Source organism: Crocuta crocuta, unplaced genomic scaffold, assembly GCF_008692635.1.
Source record: "Crocuta crocuta isolate KB4526 unplaced genomic scaffold, BGI_CrCroc_1.0 scaffold219, whole genome shotgun sequence".
NCBI lineage: Eukaryota > Metazoa > Chordata > Mammalia > Carnivora > Hyaenidae > Crocuta > Crocuta crocuta.
In genome coordinates this window covers 3,301,584-3,316,119 of record NW_027551572.1, presented here as the reverse complement: position 1 = coordinate 3,316,119, position 14,536 = coordinate 3,301,584, and the positions used below count along the sequence as shown (strand labels likewise).

The 14,536-nt window shown below is 39.4% G+C and overlaps 1 protein-coding gene across 1 annotated transcript in view; it reads right to left on the bottom strand.

Moving 5' to 3' along the window:
- The window catches only part of NOSTRIN (nitric oxide synthase trafficking), a 59,303-nt gene that overhangs the window by 17,910 nt on the left and 26,857 nt on the right, over positions 1–14,536 (bottom strand). Inside the window, exons 5-8 of the mRNA XM_077751118.1 lie at positions 14,304–14,385; positions 11,438–11,500; positions 8,811–8,909; positions 3,019–3,144 (exon numbers count right to left, since the gene is read on the bottom strand). Of these exons, the coding sequence (XP_077607244.1) occupies positions 3,019–3,144; positions 8,811–8,909; positions 11,438–11,500; positions 14,304–14,385 (370 nt within the window). The remainder of the gene's footprint in view (positions 1–3,018; positions 3,145–8,810; positions 8,910–11,437; positions 11,501–14,303; positions 14,386–14,536) is intronic.

The following is a 14,536-nucleotide window of genomic DNA, read 5'->3' as shown; positions in this document are numbered from 1 at the left end:
CTAAAGTAGCTGTGGTGAAAGGGGGTACATGAACTAAAAGGGAGATGGGATGAAATATTGGTGGCTTCTGCCATGTTGGTAACAATAAGCCAGGACACAAGAAGGGTGAAAAAAAAAAGTCTTTCTTTTCTTTATGGAGATTCTGATATTGACTTAGATTCTTTCTTAAATTTTTTAAAATAAATATTTATTCATTTATTTTGAGAGAGAGAGATAGAGCATGAGTGGGGGATGGCAGACAGAGAGAATCCCAAGCAGGCTCTGCACTGTCAGTACAGGGCCTGACGTGGACTCGAATTCACAAACCGTGAAATCATGACCTGAACTGAAATCAAGAGTCAGAGACTTAACTGACTGAGCCACCCAGGTGCCCTGACTTAGATTCTAATAAAAAACCTTGAGTCTTAAATATTTTTAAATCTGAGTTGAAAGGAATTAAAAAAAAAAAAGGCTTCAAGTATAATGAACATATATTAGTTTCAGGTGTACAATATAGTGATCCAACAAATCTATACACAAGTCAGTGCTCATCATGATAAGTGTACTCTTCATTCTTAGGGAGCTTCACCTATTTCACTACCACCCCCCAATCACCTCGGCTCTGGCAACCACCAATTTGTTCTCTATGTTTAAGAGTCTGTGTTTTTGTTTGTCTGCAAAGACATCTTTTGAAATGTAAATGAGTGTGTATCTTGTTACCATCAGAGAGACTTTATAAACAGAGAAGATCCTTTCCATGATGCTTCAATATAAAAGTTGGGGCTGCTAAAAGGGGGATGGGTCCAGAGAGGAGGTTTAGGAGGACCCTAATAGGAAGAAGGAAAACTTAGAAAAAAAGGAAAGGGACTTAGTAAGAGCCTCTGAGAAGGTAGTAATAGCAGCACCCAAGACATTTGGAAGGCCAGCTGGATGTCAGCCACTCCAGACACGCTGGCAGCCATCTCAGGTAAGAACTGTAATTACCCTCCATTGCTGGGATATAGAGAGGAGAGAAGGGTGGAGACACAGAGACATATTTTTCTCATCACCTGGAAGATGGAATGGGAGCAGCCATTTCTTTCCCATAATCTGGCAGGGCTCCCAAATCTAACAGCCTCAGTGGAGAAGCCACAAGGCCACTGAGAAGTCTCAGGGGATGAGGCAAGACCAGAGACAGGTTGGAGGGCCAGGTTTCAGATGGATAAGGTTGGAAATTAAATCCTTGGCCCTTACATCTTCATGTAAAACCTAGTCAACAAAAGCAAGGAGAGTACCAGCACGCTATGCTTGAAGGTACAAATTAAAGATAGCTTTATTCTCATTTTCTCCTCTCTGGCCTAATTTTCATCTCTCCTTTAATTTCCCCATTCTTCCCTAACTGCATCTATCCTACCTTGAAAGTGGAATACCATGAGATTAAAGACAGCTCTTCCTTTTTTGCTTGCCCAGCTCTTGTTAACGCAGAGGCAGAGAGTAGAGGTTAAGCCCGTGGCATCAGACTGCCTAGGTTGAATCTTGTTGCCATCTTGGGCAAGTTCCTTCATGTCTCTCAGCCTCCACTCCCTCACTATAAATTGAGAATAAAATTATGACCTCTTCATAATGTTGCGATGAATACAAAATATAATGCAGTGGATGTACTTAGCCCAGTGCCTGTCCATAAGCAACACCTGTGACATGTTGGCCATTATCATCTGCATGTTACTGAGCTTATCAAACTCTGTTGTGATTGCCTCTTTGCAACTCTACCTCGCTTTAAACAGGTTTTTTTTTTTTAACTTAATATGTGGGGAAAAAATATACCCAAACATTCATGTTCTTAACACTGAGAACTGAAAATTATTTAAGTTGGTCATATTTATGTTGACTTTAAAAATAGAGAGCTAAGCTCTTCAGATATATAGTAGTTGGAGTAACTTTTAAGCCTGGGGTTTTTTTGTTTTGTTTTGTTTATTTTTGATTTTGATCTCTGCCAGACTGTCCACAAGCTATGTGGCTGTATGTGGCCGCACTGTTGAATTCCCATTTCCCTCCTCCAACATACATTCAGTCTGTATGTATAAGTTTACAAACACACACATAAAAACACTGTCCTTTGGGGTGTGCATTTTTTAAATGCTTTAATTTACATAAAGTGTATGAATAGCATGTTTCTTTCCTTCAACATCATGTTTTTTGAGGTTAATTTGTGTTTAAATGTAGTTTTAATTAATATTTATTGCTAGATATTATATTAGTCTACTTTCTAAATTAGAGCACGTTTTTAGAGTTATTCCTCTATTGATAGGTATGAAGGTTGTATGCAATTTTTTCTTACTATGCAATTACAAACTTGTTCTGCAATGAACATTGTTATACATAATACATGCACATTTTAGTTTTACTAGATACCATCAAATAATCCTTGCTAGAGACGGACAAGATTTCTTGTTTCCCAGAAATTCTTATTTGGCAGTATGTGGCATTGCTACTTTTTAATTTTTGCCAAATGATTGAGCATCTTTTCATACGTTTGTTGGTGATTTTGATTTTCCCTTTTGTGATTTGCTTGTTCACACATTTTAATTTTTATTGGATGATTTGCCACAATTCTTTCTTTAGATGTCTTCTTTGCAGCTTAACTGTTCACATCCCAAGTTGAGATGGTACTTTCATAATTGCTCCAGTGCCCATCACAGAGCCTGGCATACAAAGGAACCCCATAAGTGATTACTGTATAAATCAACCTCAGGCCTAAAACTCATTTCTGAGTACCTCATACTTTACTTTGACAGCACTTTTTGAGGTTAGCTGAGTGCTATTGTGTCCATTGAGAATTAGATTCTAGCCAATGACACTCAGTAAATATTCACTGGTTATTGTATCCAGGGAGAAATGGAAACAATTAGAAGTTATGTGGTTTGTCCAAAGTCACCATTAGAGTGAGGGTCCTAACCAAGGACAGAGATCATCAGGTCCTGTAACTGTAGATCCGACCTTCATATTCAAAGTCTCACAGAGCTACATGGAAGAAGAGAAAAATGTGAATGCAGAACTCACCTGATAGCAGTTTTCTAGGGTGTTTTCCCATTTCAGTCTGGTAGCACAGCCGGCCATGTTTTTTTGGTAATAACTTTCATCTTCTTTTGCCAACTTCTCAGTCGATTTTTTCAGTTTACTGAGGAGCTGAAGGAAAAGGTCAGTGCCACATACTCATTAGCACATTTATCAAGGCCAGGTAATTTGTCATTACCTGGTAAAGAGTTGCGTACATCCAAATGAGACATTTCTCAACTCCCAGCTAAAGTCATAAACAGTAACTATAGATGACAAAATCAAAACTCTTTCTCAGAGAAAATGGGTATCAGAGCTGAAAGGAAACCTAAAGTCCTTTCAATACCATTCCTTCTTTTTAAAGTTTATTGATTTATTTTGAGAGAGAGAGAGAACAGGGGAGGGTCAGAGAGAGAAGAATCCCAAGCAGGCTCCACATCATCAGCGCAGAGCCCGATGCGGTGCTCAAACTTGTGAACTGTGAGATCATGACCTGAGCTGAAATCAAGAGTTAGACACTTAATCAACTGAGCCACCCAGGTGCCCCTCCTTCAATTTTTCACATGAGGAAGTTGAGGTCCTTAAGTGTGATGTGATGGGCCCACAAGGAGTGCACCAAAGCAATGACAGGTGAGGGGAAACAAGCACAGATTAAGAATCTCCAGGTTAAGGTTGTCACCTACTAATGATTCCTGTACTCTTATTTGGTAAATCATTGCACCCTGGCATTTCTTACCAGGACAGGTAGAGATTATGCAAGCATGTAATTTTAGAACTGGTTCACCAGTGAAGAGCCTGAGGCAGACGCTAATGTTCACTACAAGTTATGGACGGCTTGCCAGGTGCTTTCCCCTCATCCTCCTCCCCAGTGATCTGCTCCTTCACAAAGAGCCTCTTCTTGCCCACCACAAAAAGTGGCTATCCGATTGTGAAGTCTTCTGGAAAATCAAAGTGACAAAAAACTCTCTGCACCAGGTCAATTTCAGGGTAGCTGAAATTGATTCTCAAAATGCTCAGACAAGTAATTTCACATCTTTGAGAACAGAGGAAGTTGTGTTAACAAATGATTCTCAAACTTGAATATGCCTAGGATGGACCTGGGTGCTTATAAAACTGCAGATTTTCAGGATCCCATAGGTGCCAATACTGACTCTTTAGTTCTGTGATGGGATTGGGAAATCTGAATTTCACCACCTATTCAGATCATTCTGATGCAAATGGTCCTCAAGCCACAGTTGAAGGGGTACCAAAGATCCCTGGGACTTAAGCAGTTAGGAGTTTCAAGGACAGAGACAAAGACTTTTAAAAATGCCCTTCTTTATGCTTAAGACCATTTTGGCTTACATTTCAGTAATGAAGAACATTCAGCCAAAATGGTGACTATTAATACCACTCACTGTATTATTCCAATTGATACACTAGCCATTCAACTGTCCCTCAGCTCTGATGTATGACTTACACAGGACACATTTGGTTTTGTATATCAAGTGTAACGAACCACATTTATCTATGGAAACATGAGCTTGTGAATTTTAACCTGATAATGATATAGTAAAAAAGCTGGAAGTGTGCCATGGCCATACTTTGCTAAATCATGATCCTTAGATTCTTACTGAGAATGCTCACACTTCCAGCAATGAGAACGAAGTTACTTTTGAGATGACTACTCACGTTTATCAGCCTCCACTAGAAGCTATTGACTAGAAGTTTCTACTCAGCAAACATACAACAAATAACCCCAAATAGATATAAAAGAAGAATATGGACTTTTATATTCTTATTTAAGGAAATTCTCAGAAACCTTTACCAAAAATCTGTCAAATATTGAAGACTTTTTCCTTTCTTTCTCTAGGAACGGACATCTCCTTAATTTCTTCATCAAACATTTACTGAGTGTCACAATGTGTCATGTACTGGCTCTGGGACTAGAAAAGGAAACTAGGTAGTCTCCCCCTAGTCAGAGACTCATAGGGCCTGTGTGACCCATCCCGGAATGATACAAGGATTAGGTATCACTGGGGTGCCAAGAAGGGCACCTAAACTAGGGCAGCAGAAAAATTCAAGAGGTATTTCATTTAGGAGGTAAAATAGCAAGGTTTTATTAACTGGTAACATTCAAAAGATATAGAAAACACAGCAATAAAGAATATTTTTGGTAGAGGGAAACAATGGTTCCAATCTTAGTGTTGAGTTTGAGGTGACAGAAGGCAGTTTAGAGATGGGACGGACTGGAGATATAAATTTGGGTATGATCAGCATAGATATAGTAGCTCAAGCTTTGAAAGTATATTTATTGAGTACTGGTTACTTATTAAGTACCCAATTTTGAGAATACTGTGTTGGACCCTGGAAATATAATGCCAAATAAAACAGAATGAGTCCCCAGAGAGAAATCATCAGGAAAAGCAATATATAAAGGTCAGGCAGAAAAAGAGAAGTCCATAAAGGAGTTTAAGAAAAAAATTGCCAGAAAGAAAAAAACGAAAGAGTAAGATCTTGCTGAAATTAAGAGAATGTTGGGGCACCAGGGTGGCTCAGTTTGTTGAGTGTCTGGCTTTGGCTCAGATTGTGATCTCATGGTTCGTAAGTTCAGACCCTGCATTGGGCTCTTTCTCTATCTCCTTCCCTATCAAAAATAAACATTAAAAAATTTTTAAAAAGAGAATTTTTTAGAAGGCGGAAGTCAACAATGCTTAATACTTCCAAGAAGTTAAATAAAATAAAAATCAGAAAGTACACACTGGCTTTAAAACATTTTTTTAAATGTTTTATTTATTTCTGAGAAAGAGAGAGAGACAGTGTGACCAGGGGAAGGTCAGAGAGAGAAGGAGACACAGAATCTGAAGCAGGCTCCAAGCCCTGAGCTGTCAGCACAGAGCCCGACGCAGCCCGACGCGGGACTCAAACCCACAAACTGTGAGATCATGACCCGAGTTGAAGTCAGATGCTTAACCAACTGAGCCACCCAGGCGCCCCTACAATGGCTTTAGCAACAAGGATGACATTGTTTCCCAGGCAAGAACACTCTTAGTAGAATTGAGGGGAAGCTTGATTGGTATGGTTTGAGGAGTGAATCATTAGGTGAGGAAATGGAGACAGAGCACAGATAACCCTTTCAATAAATGCTATTGTAAAAAGGAGAGATGATTAAAAAATCTGGAGAGGAACAGAAACAGGGCCACAGAAAGGGGACTCCCTGCCTCTTCCCAGTCTCCCAAGACGGCGTAGGGAAGGGTGTGTTGACTGATGAGAAGCAGCTATCAGAGAGGGGTATGTTCGAGATACAGGAGAAAGGGAAATAGTCAAGAGAAGCATCTCTGAGAGGCAGGATGGGATGCAAGCACATGAAGAGTGGCCTCTCCAATTGCACCTGTGACTTTAGTAGGCCGGCGGCAGAGCTGACTTCCATTTACTCTGTGAGGAAGGAGGCGAGAGAGTCAATCTGCTGAGATGGGTGGTGAGGATGGAGGTGGGAAATAGAGATTTAGAGCAGCTTCTGTTGAGAACAAGGACTACTGAGCAGGGAAACAGGAAGAACTGCTGAGCAGTGAAAAGCCAGCGCTGCTCAGGTTGGAGATGAGGGGCACGTCTCTGGGAGATGCAAAAAGTGAGTGCTGCCTTAGGTGTTCAGCCTTACTTAAAAAAAAAAAAAGCTACGAGATAACGCAATGAAGATGTTAGGGGTCTGGATAAAATGACGGCCAAAGACCATGGTTACAGGATTAGTCGGAGGAAGGCAGAGGAAGTCCACTGGCTTCAACAGCCCAGGGAAGCCGCTAATGAGGGAAGGAAAAGAAAGTCCACCATTTAGCTGCCCTGAGCTTTTCTCTTCGTTATTGCTTGACATCAGTAAAGAATAGCTTCTAATGAGGGCTCTGAATGCCTCGGACAGGCCCTGATGCTTAGCATTTGAACAGACTGGGGTTTTTCTTGCCTCCTTGGAAGCTCCGTCATTAGTCACTTCGTGTTATGATCATTTTAAACTGCAAAGATTGACATGTGAAGAAATAAGAACATTGTAAAATCTTGCTAACAATGAATTTAAGTTATTCGACTAATAGTTGTTGCAGATGAAATGATAGCGTTACTTGCAATGACAAGTTTCTTTTTCTTTTCAGAGTGTTTTGGGTTGCTGTGGTGCTGCCTGCATTTTCCTGAGGGTGACTCCATCTTTTGGGAAAGATACTATTTCATTTTTAAAAAATGTTTATTTATTATTTGAGAGAGAGAGACAGAGCACAGATGGGGGAGGGGCAGAGAGAGAGGGAGAGCTGTCAGCACAGAACCCGATGCAAGGCTTGAACTCATGAACTGTGAGATCATGACCTGAGCTGAAGTCAGATACTTAACCAGCTGAGCCCCCCAGGTGCCCCGTAAGATACTATGTCAAAGGTTTCCAATTTGGAGCACATACCACAAGAAGTGTGCGAGATAATCTATTATATCTCCAATACTATTTGTGTTCATTTTTATCTAAAAACAGTCATCGAGCTTACTCTTATTCAACATAAAAATCACCACTGGTGCCCACACATAGACAGTTGTGTGCTCTGGAGGGAGAATGGGGATTTCACAACCTAGGAAGCTGACAGGGGCCCGTCACACATGTCTTCACTTTCAGCATCCTGGGACATGTGGCCATCCGCATGTGTCCAGGGCGTGGGGATTTACAGAATTATCATCTAGCTTTAATTAGGTTACACACACAAAATTAACAAATGTCTTAAAAAGATTTCTCCTAAGAAATTGTAGATTGACATTAGTACTGCCAATGCGAGCATAAGAAAGCCACGAGAAAATGTCAGAGCTGACGCTTTCCCTGGCTCCTGGTTATGAGTGCATCGTCGCCCACAGGAAAAGGCAAGATCTAGGACGATCTGGTGAAATCTGACAAGAAGTTAACCAGAAGGTTTAACACTATCAAGAGGAGTATGAGAAATAGGAGTTTACATTTCCTATGATCAAGGCTGAAACTTGTCCAAGTGTATGTTTTGCCTGGAAATGTCACTCAGGGTTTGTATGAGGGCATCATGATTAGCTAATCATTTAAAATACTTTTTCATCTTTATCTCACACTTCAAACACTTTTTTATGTTTTATAATGTTCATGACATATTAGTATAATGTATAAAGTGCTTTATGTTGTGTACAGTATCAGTAAGGTACATTATATAATTTATTATATATGAATATATATATTTTTAATTTTGGAGGCTGAGAGATACTGAATGGGGTCCCTATCAAAAAATTTGGATGCCCTTGGTCTAATTTATCATCTGTCAATCATCCCTTTTAAAAATATATGTGGACCACAGGGTGCCTGGGTGGCTCAGTCGGTTAAGTGTCAGACTTTGGCTCAGGACATGATCTTGAGGTCTGTGAGTTCTGTGCTGACAGCTTGGAGCCTGGAGGCTGCTTTGGATTCTTTGTCTCCCTCTCTCTCTGCCCCTCCTTTGCTCACACTCTGTCTCTCTCTCTCTGTCTCATAAATGAACACACACACACACACACACATATACATATATATATATAAAGAGAGAGACAGTAAATAATCTCATAATATTAGAGAAAGTAAATCTCTCTTGTAAGTAAACATTTATATATATATTTAGAGAGAGAGAGAGAGAGAGAAGTGAGTGCAGGAATGATTTAGAATCCCTCTCCTGTCCTACCACATGACAGCTCTGCAGAGACTGCACACAGAGCAGAGAATCAGCCAGTTCTCTTGTGTTCAGAGCTCAGAGTAGGAAACCCATTGGTCTCCAAGCCACATGCAAGCAGCGGTCAAGACAGGTTACCTTCTGCTTCTCCTTCTTAGTCACAGTTTGCTTGGAGCTTTCTACAAGCTGGGAAAGTGCTTCATGCTTTTTGGTACTAACCATTAATTTCTTTTTGGCCTAGAGTCAAAAATACACAAAAACAAACAAATAAACAAACCAAAAAGAGATCAGAAACGAATGTCGAGGGAAAAATTCTTCTGTTTTAGAACAAGTTGTGTTCATGTGTTAGCTTCAATGATTGTGTATTTTGAGAATTTCATTTCTGCCCTCACCTCAAAATCTGCCTACAAGAAAACAGTGGCTAATATTTTCCCCTGAAAACACCGTATATTTTTCATTATAGCAAGTATACTCGAGAGGATTACACATTTCTCCAAATCACAAAAACCTATGAGCCTCCAATACATTGTTCTAGGTCGCATATGACGGGAACAGCTTCACCACAAAAACATCACAACACACGTGGAAGACTGCCTGTGTCATTTTAAAAATCAACCTGGGCCACAACTGAGGTCATTTTAAGATGCTCCCTTAAAGCAAAGGGGAGATTTTGCCCCTGATGTCCTGGGCATTTGCCTGGCATCCTGTGAAATGATCTGCATTTGCAGTGGGGGACGAGGAATTGGGAAGGAAGAAGCCTTCAAAGTCCCCCCTACTGTGTTGGTGCCTTAAACCTCAAAGTGGGTTTCGAGTCAGGTGATCATTTCCTATTCTACACAGTTCCAACTTGGCAGAAGATGCTGTTCCAGAGATAAAATAAACAAACAGAACTTGGTTTGAGTTGGATCCAGCCTGCTCAGCCAACTGGGTTGATTGGAAGACAGTTTAGTTTTTCACCTACGGTTGCAAGGACTGCAAAAACCAGGTAATGAAGGGAAAAGTTCAGTTCCCTCTCTCTAAAGAGAGGCAAGACCTTCGGAATGTTTCTAAACCTATGAAGGCTCCGCAAAAGGGAATTCAAGGAACAGGAAGCCACTGCCCCTCTCTCTCTGCCTCCAGTCAGTCACATGCCAGTGGAAAAATGAGAGCGTGAGGGAAGAGCATTTGGTCCTTTAAGGCTTCCACTTCCATCTCCCAAATAGATGGCACCTCCATTACATGCGGAAACCCTTTGATTGTAGCTGGGGAGAAAATTATTTGAGCTCAAGAATTTTATGTTCCCTAATTTCTCTGTCACTCTTCATAAAAAAATAAAATCATTTTATTTAGAAAAATTACTTGCTGGAAACTGGGAAAGAATAAAAGATGCTTCTTTTGTTCTTGACAGCAATTACAGCTGCTGAACCCGGTTTCTCTCTTTGGGTTCGTTATATTGAGTTTCCTGTGAAAGCTGAATATTTAGAGAATGGAGTTTTAAACACAAAGTCTGTTTAAGAAAGCTCATAAAATCAAGAGCAAAACTAAAAACACATGACTGGATGCTGATTATAGGACTTTTAAACATTTATTATAAAAGTGATTCTCATGAGCATCTACTGTGGGTATAGAAATTCATTTTGCTCAAACATTTCTTAATGTCCTTGGTCTTCTGGAGTCATTGGTTTCAGCAGGAGCTTCAAAGGCAACCCTGAGGGGTGAGCTGGGGCTGCCTTATTTTTGAGGGCCTCTCTAGTCATTTGCCACTAGCATCTGTCTACTGGGGAAAGTTCTCTTTGGAGATGAAAAAAGAGTTCAGCTTTGGAAGCACAAGTTCTCATATAATGGATCACTGGGTTTTCTTAGCAGATTCCCTCTGCACTGGTTTCTAGTTCTTTCTACTTGAATTCCTCCTAAACCAGATTATTCTAGAATTATCTTCTGTACATATGTATGGGTTCCATCTGTTATTCTCTCTGCCTGAGAACCTATAATGATATGCTCTATATTCTCACACCAGATCATAATTCCTCTGCCTAGAATTCATTTACTGTTTCCTGCACATATGTTATCTAGCCAACTACATTTTAAATTACTTGAAAATAGGAACCATATTTTAGTACAGTGTGGACTACAAGAAGTGGACGATACATATTTGTGGAATCGATATATGTGTTCCTCTTTACACATTGCTACCCACCCCGCACGGTACTCCTGTCACTAGTGAGACAGAGATCACAAATGCCCTTCTATGAATGATAAATCCAAAACTCATGTAGTATTTGTCACTTGCCCTAAGTTACAGATTATAAAGAGAGGCAGTCAGTGTAGCGTAATGGATAATAGCAGTGTAGTGTAATGGATAATACAATGACTTGTAAAATTCTTGGTCAACCATAAACCAGATGTAGGCAAATGATTTACTTCTCTGTGCCTCAGTTTCCCCACCCATCTGTCAAATGGAACAATACAGGTCACAGTCCACATTGGGTTGGTTTTTTTTTGGGGGGGGGAGGGTTTGTGATGACTAAATATAAATATATAGCATGTGACATACAACAAATGCTATGTCTGTTAGCTAGAAATAATAACCATATTTAGACCCCTACTTTTCTGTTGGATTAGCTGAAAGATGTATCTATTTAATAACTCAGGTGACGAAACATGTTTCAAATCAGTTAGCCCTGAGAAAGACTAACACTAAAACACATGATCACATTCGTGCATAGGCAAAAAGGTTCAATCCTAAAAACTGAGTTCACATAAAAGACATTTGTATGTATACTTGCCTTGATTTGTTGATTCCAGTTGCTAATGACAAGATTTGCTGCCTTTTCAACTTCATTATCAAGCTATGAACAGAAAAAAAGAAAAGCGAATTTTTTTCCCTCTCTTTTTGCCAGGTCATGTGCTGATTTATAAATTCTGGCACGATCACAATCACAATTCATAGGAATTTCAAAATCCTGAAGAAAGTAGCCAAACTATTTTTTCCCTGTGTCAAAAATCTCTTGACGGGACTTAACTTGAGTGCATTTGGTAAAATAATGATTTTTGAGTAAACAATGTAACTATATAAAAACTTGTAGAAACAACATAAATGTGTACAATCTGTGTGGAGGGGGTCTTGCAGAATCTGATGTCACATTTGTTCCCATTGGTTCTTCCACATCATTTCACATGACCCAACTTCTAGCACCATGACAGTCTGTAATGGTCCTGGCAGTACTAATTTCACTAAGTGTCTCATTGCCGCTGAAATGAATACTGTTTTAATTGTAAAGAGATTAAATTCTTTAAAAAACTTAAAAAAATTTTTTTTATTTGAGAGACAGAGAGAGCGCGTGCACAAGCATGCACGAGCAGGGGAGAGGAGCAGAGGGAGAGAGAATCATAAGCAGTCTTCACATTCAGTGCACAGCCCCACCTGGGACTCCATCCCTTGACCCTGGGATCATAACCTGAGCCCAAATCAGGAGTCAGATACTCAACGGAGCCACCCAGGTGCCCCTCAAAGAGACTGAATTCTTAATCATAACTAACTTTTCTCCTGCTTTTCAACAGCCAAAAGGACAATAATAATAATGATAAAAATGCACCTGGCCAATACCCCAAGGAGATGAGACTTCAGTGAGGGCAAAACTTATTTTTCCTTGACCATCGACTTTTTTTTGCAGGCCCACAGATCAGCTGTCACTCAACCACACTGAGACCTAGAAACATTGCACTTTTATTTTTTCCAGCTGATTAAATTTGGAATATACAATTTATGTAACAAATGCGATGAAAATAATTTTGTGTATTATGTCACTTTTGACTCTATGTGAAATGTGGAACAAGTTCACTAAAAAAAATGCTCATCTTTCATCTTCTGTGAGAGAGTGAGTGGGATGGTGGGGGTGCAGTGAGGAGGAGCAGGGCCGAAATGCCGACTTCGAACTGGACCAGCAGTTTGGGGATCATGGAATGAATTATCCAAAGCACTGTGATAATAATGAGAATGTTGCTGTGCCTAATTTATGGTAAGTACTAAGGAAATGCCAGTGATTATCATATAAATACGGGATGTGAGAAATATTTTGTAATTAATGAAATATAGACTGGTATTCAGTTTTTATTAAGTTGGTTTGCAAAGGTGGAAGATTATATTACTTTGCAGTAATTACTGTAAATTTCCCCCATCACCCCAGCCCTCGGTAGAACATCCATTCTGGTAAAAACACACATAGGTTCACACAAACATCAATCCATTTCCTGACTCAGTTTAACGAATTTGAATAAAAATGTTTTTGGATCATTGCTCTTCCATCAGGGCTTTTACAAATTCCCTCATCTTACTAACATTACCTTTAGGACCTGCTCTATTGGGCTGAGGTCACTTGAAACTCTCCCTTGCCATCACCTCTTTCCTTCACAAGGATCTCTATCACTGCCTCTCACCTGCATCTGGCCTTGAAACAAACAAGTGACCATGACCTCACCCCTGTCAGAGCTAAGCAGCATTTATAAAATACCCCTTCACATCACCTGAAAATATATGTTAAAGTACTTAAAAACTGTCTGACACACAAAGAAAATGAAAAAGAGGGGCACTTGGGTGGCTAAGTCAGTTAAGCAGCCGACCCCGGCTCAGGTCATGATCTATCGTGGTTCACGAGCTCAAGCCCTGCATCAAGCTCTGTGCTGACAGCTCAGAGCCTGGAGCCTGTTTTGGATTCTGTTTCTCCCTCTCTCTCTGCTCCTCCTCTGCTCATGCTCTGTTTCTTTCTCTCTCAAAAATAAGTTTAAAAAAAAGAAAGAAAACAAAAAAGAATCACAGATGAAACTGTTCTGGAAGGAAAGGTACACAGGAAGACTAGAGAAAACACTACACAAGAGGACCAGGTGCCCTGAAAGAATTTAGTTGTTCTCTCTCCTTTTTATTATTTCTAATTTTAAGGTTATATGAGGGCTATACCTATTATTGCCTTTACCTAATCCCAAGCTGTTAAGCACAGAAAAGCCTGTCTTATTAAAAATTGTGTTTATAATTTTTCCATTTACAAAAGGAATGTCTATTCATTGAAAAGCAATGTAAATACAAAAAGCACCAAAAAATGAGATGAAAATAACCTTGAATTCCACTATTTAGATATAATTCTTATTAATATTCTTAGGAGGTTCTTCTGGAATTTTTTCTATTCATATATGAATATATTTACAAATACTTTACAAAATTGAGATCAAATTTTTATTGAATACTACATAGTGAAAAAATTTCCATGTCATTAAATTCTTCTATAATATGATTTTTAATGCTTGATTAATATGCCATTACTTCAAATTATCATGCTTTATTTTAGGATGGTAAAGACATTTCTAGTTTTTCATTATTATAAACAATGCTTTTTTATTTATTTTTTTTTTACAAATAGTTTATTGTCAAATTAGTTTCCACAAACACTCAGTGCTCATCCCCGTAAGTGTCCTCCTCCATGCCCATCCCCCCCTCCCCCCCACATCCATCAAACAATGCTTTAACAAACATCTTTGTAGGTAAACTTTGAGTTTGTGTTTCTTTTCCTGACAAATTCCTGAAACTTAGCATCACTTTCAATCACTGTTTGTTCCTAGGGTCAAAGACAGAAATCTTGCTTTAAGATAGATTTGACTCACTGATTTTCTCTTCTTTTCATGTACGCTCAGGACTTGATGAGTTGGTTTTATTGCTTCCAACTCGATTGCTTTGCCAAGTTTTCTGGAAATAGAACATAAAAGACACACAAACACAGTATTAGGACTTATATCTACTTTCCAAATTATTTTCTGGGGAAATAAAATGGTGTGTTCCAGTCTGTCGTTCAGGGCAAGTTTGAAACAGACTATTTGTAGCACACCCATTTTAAATA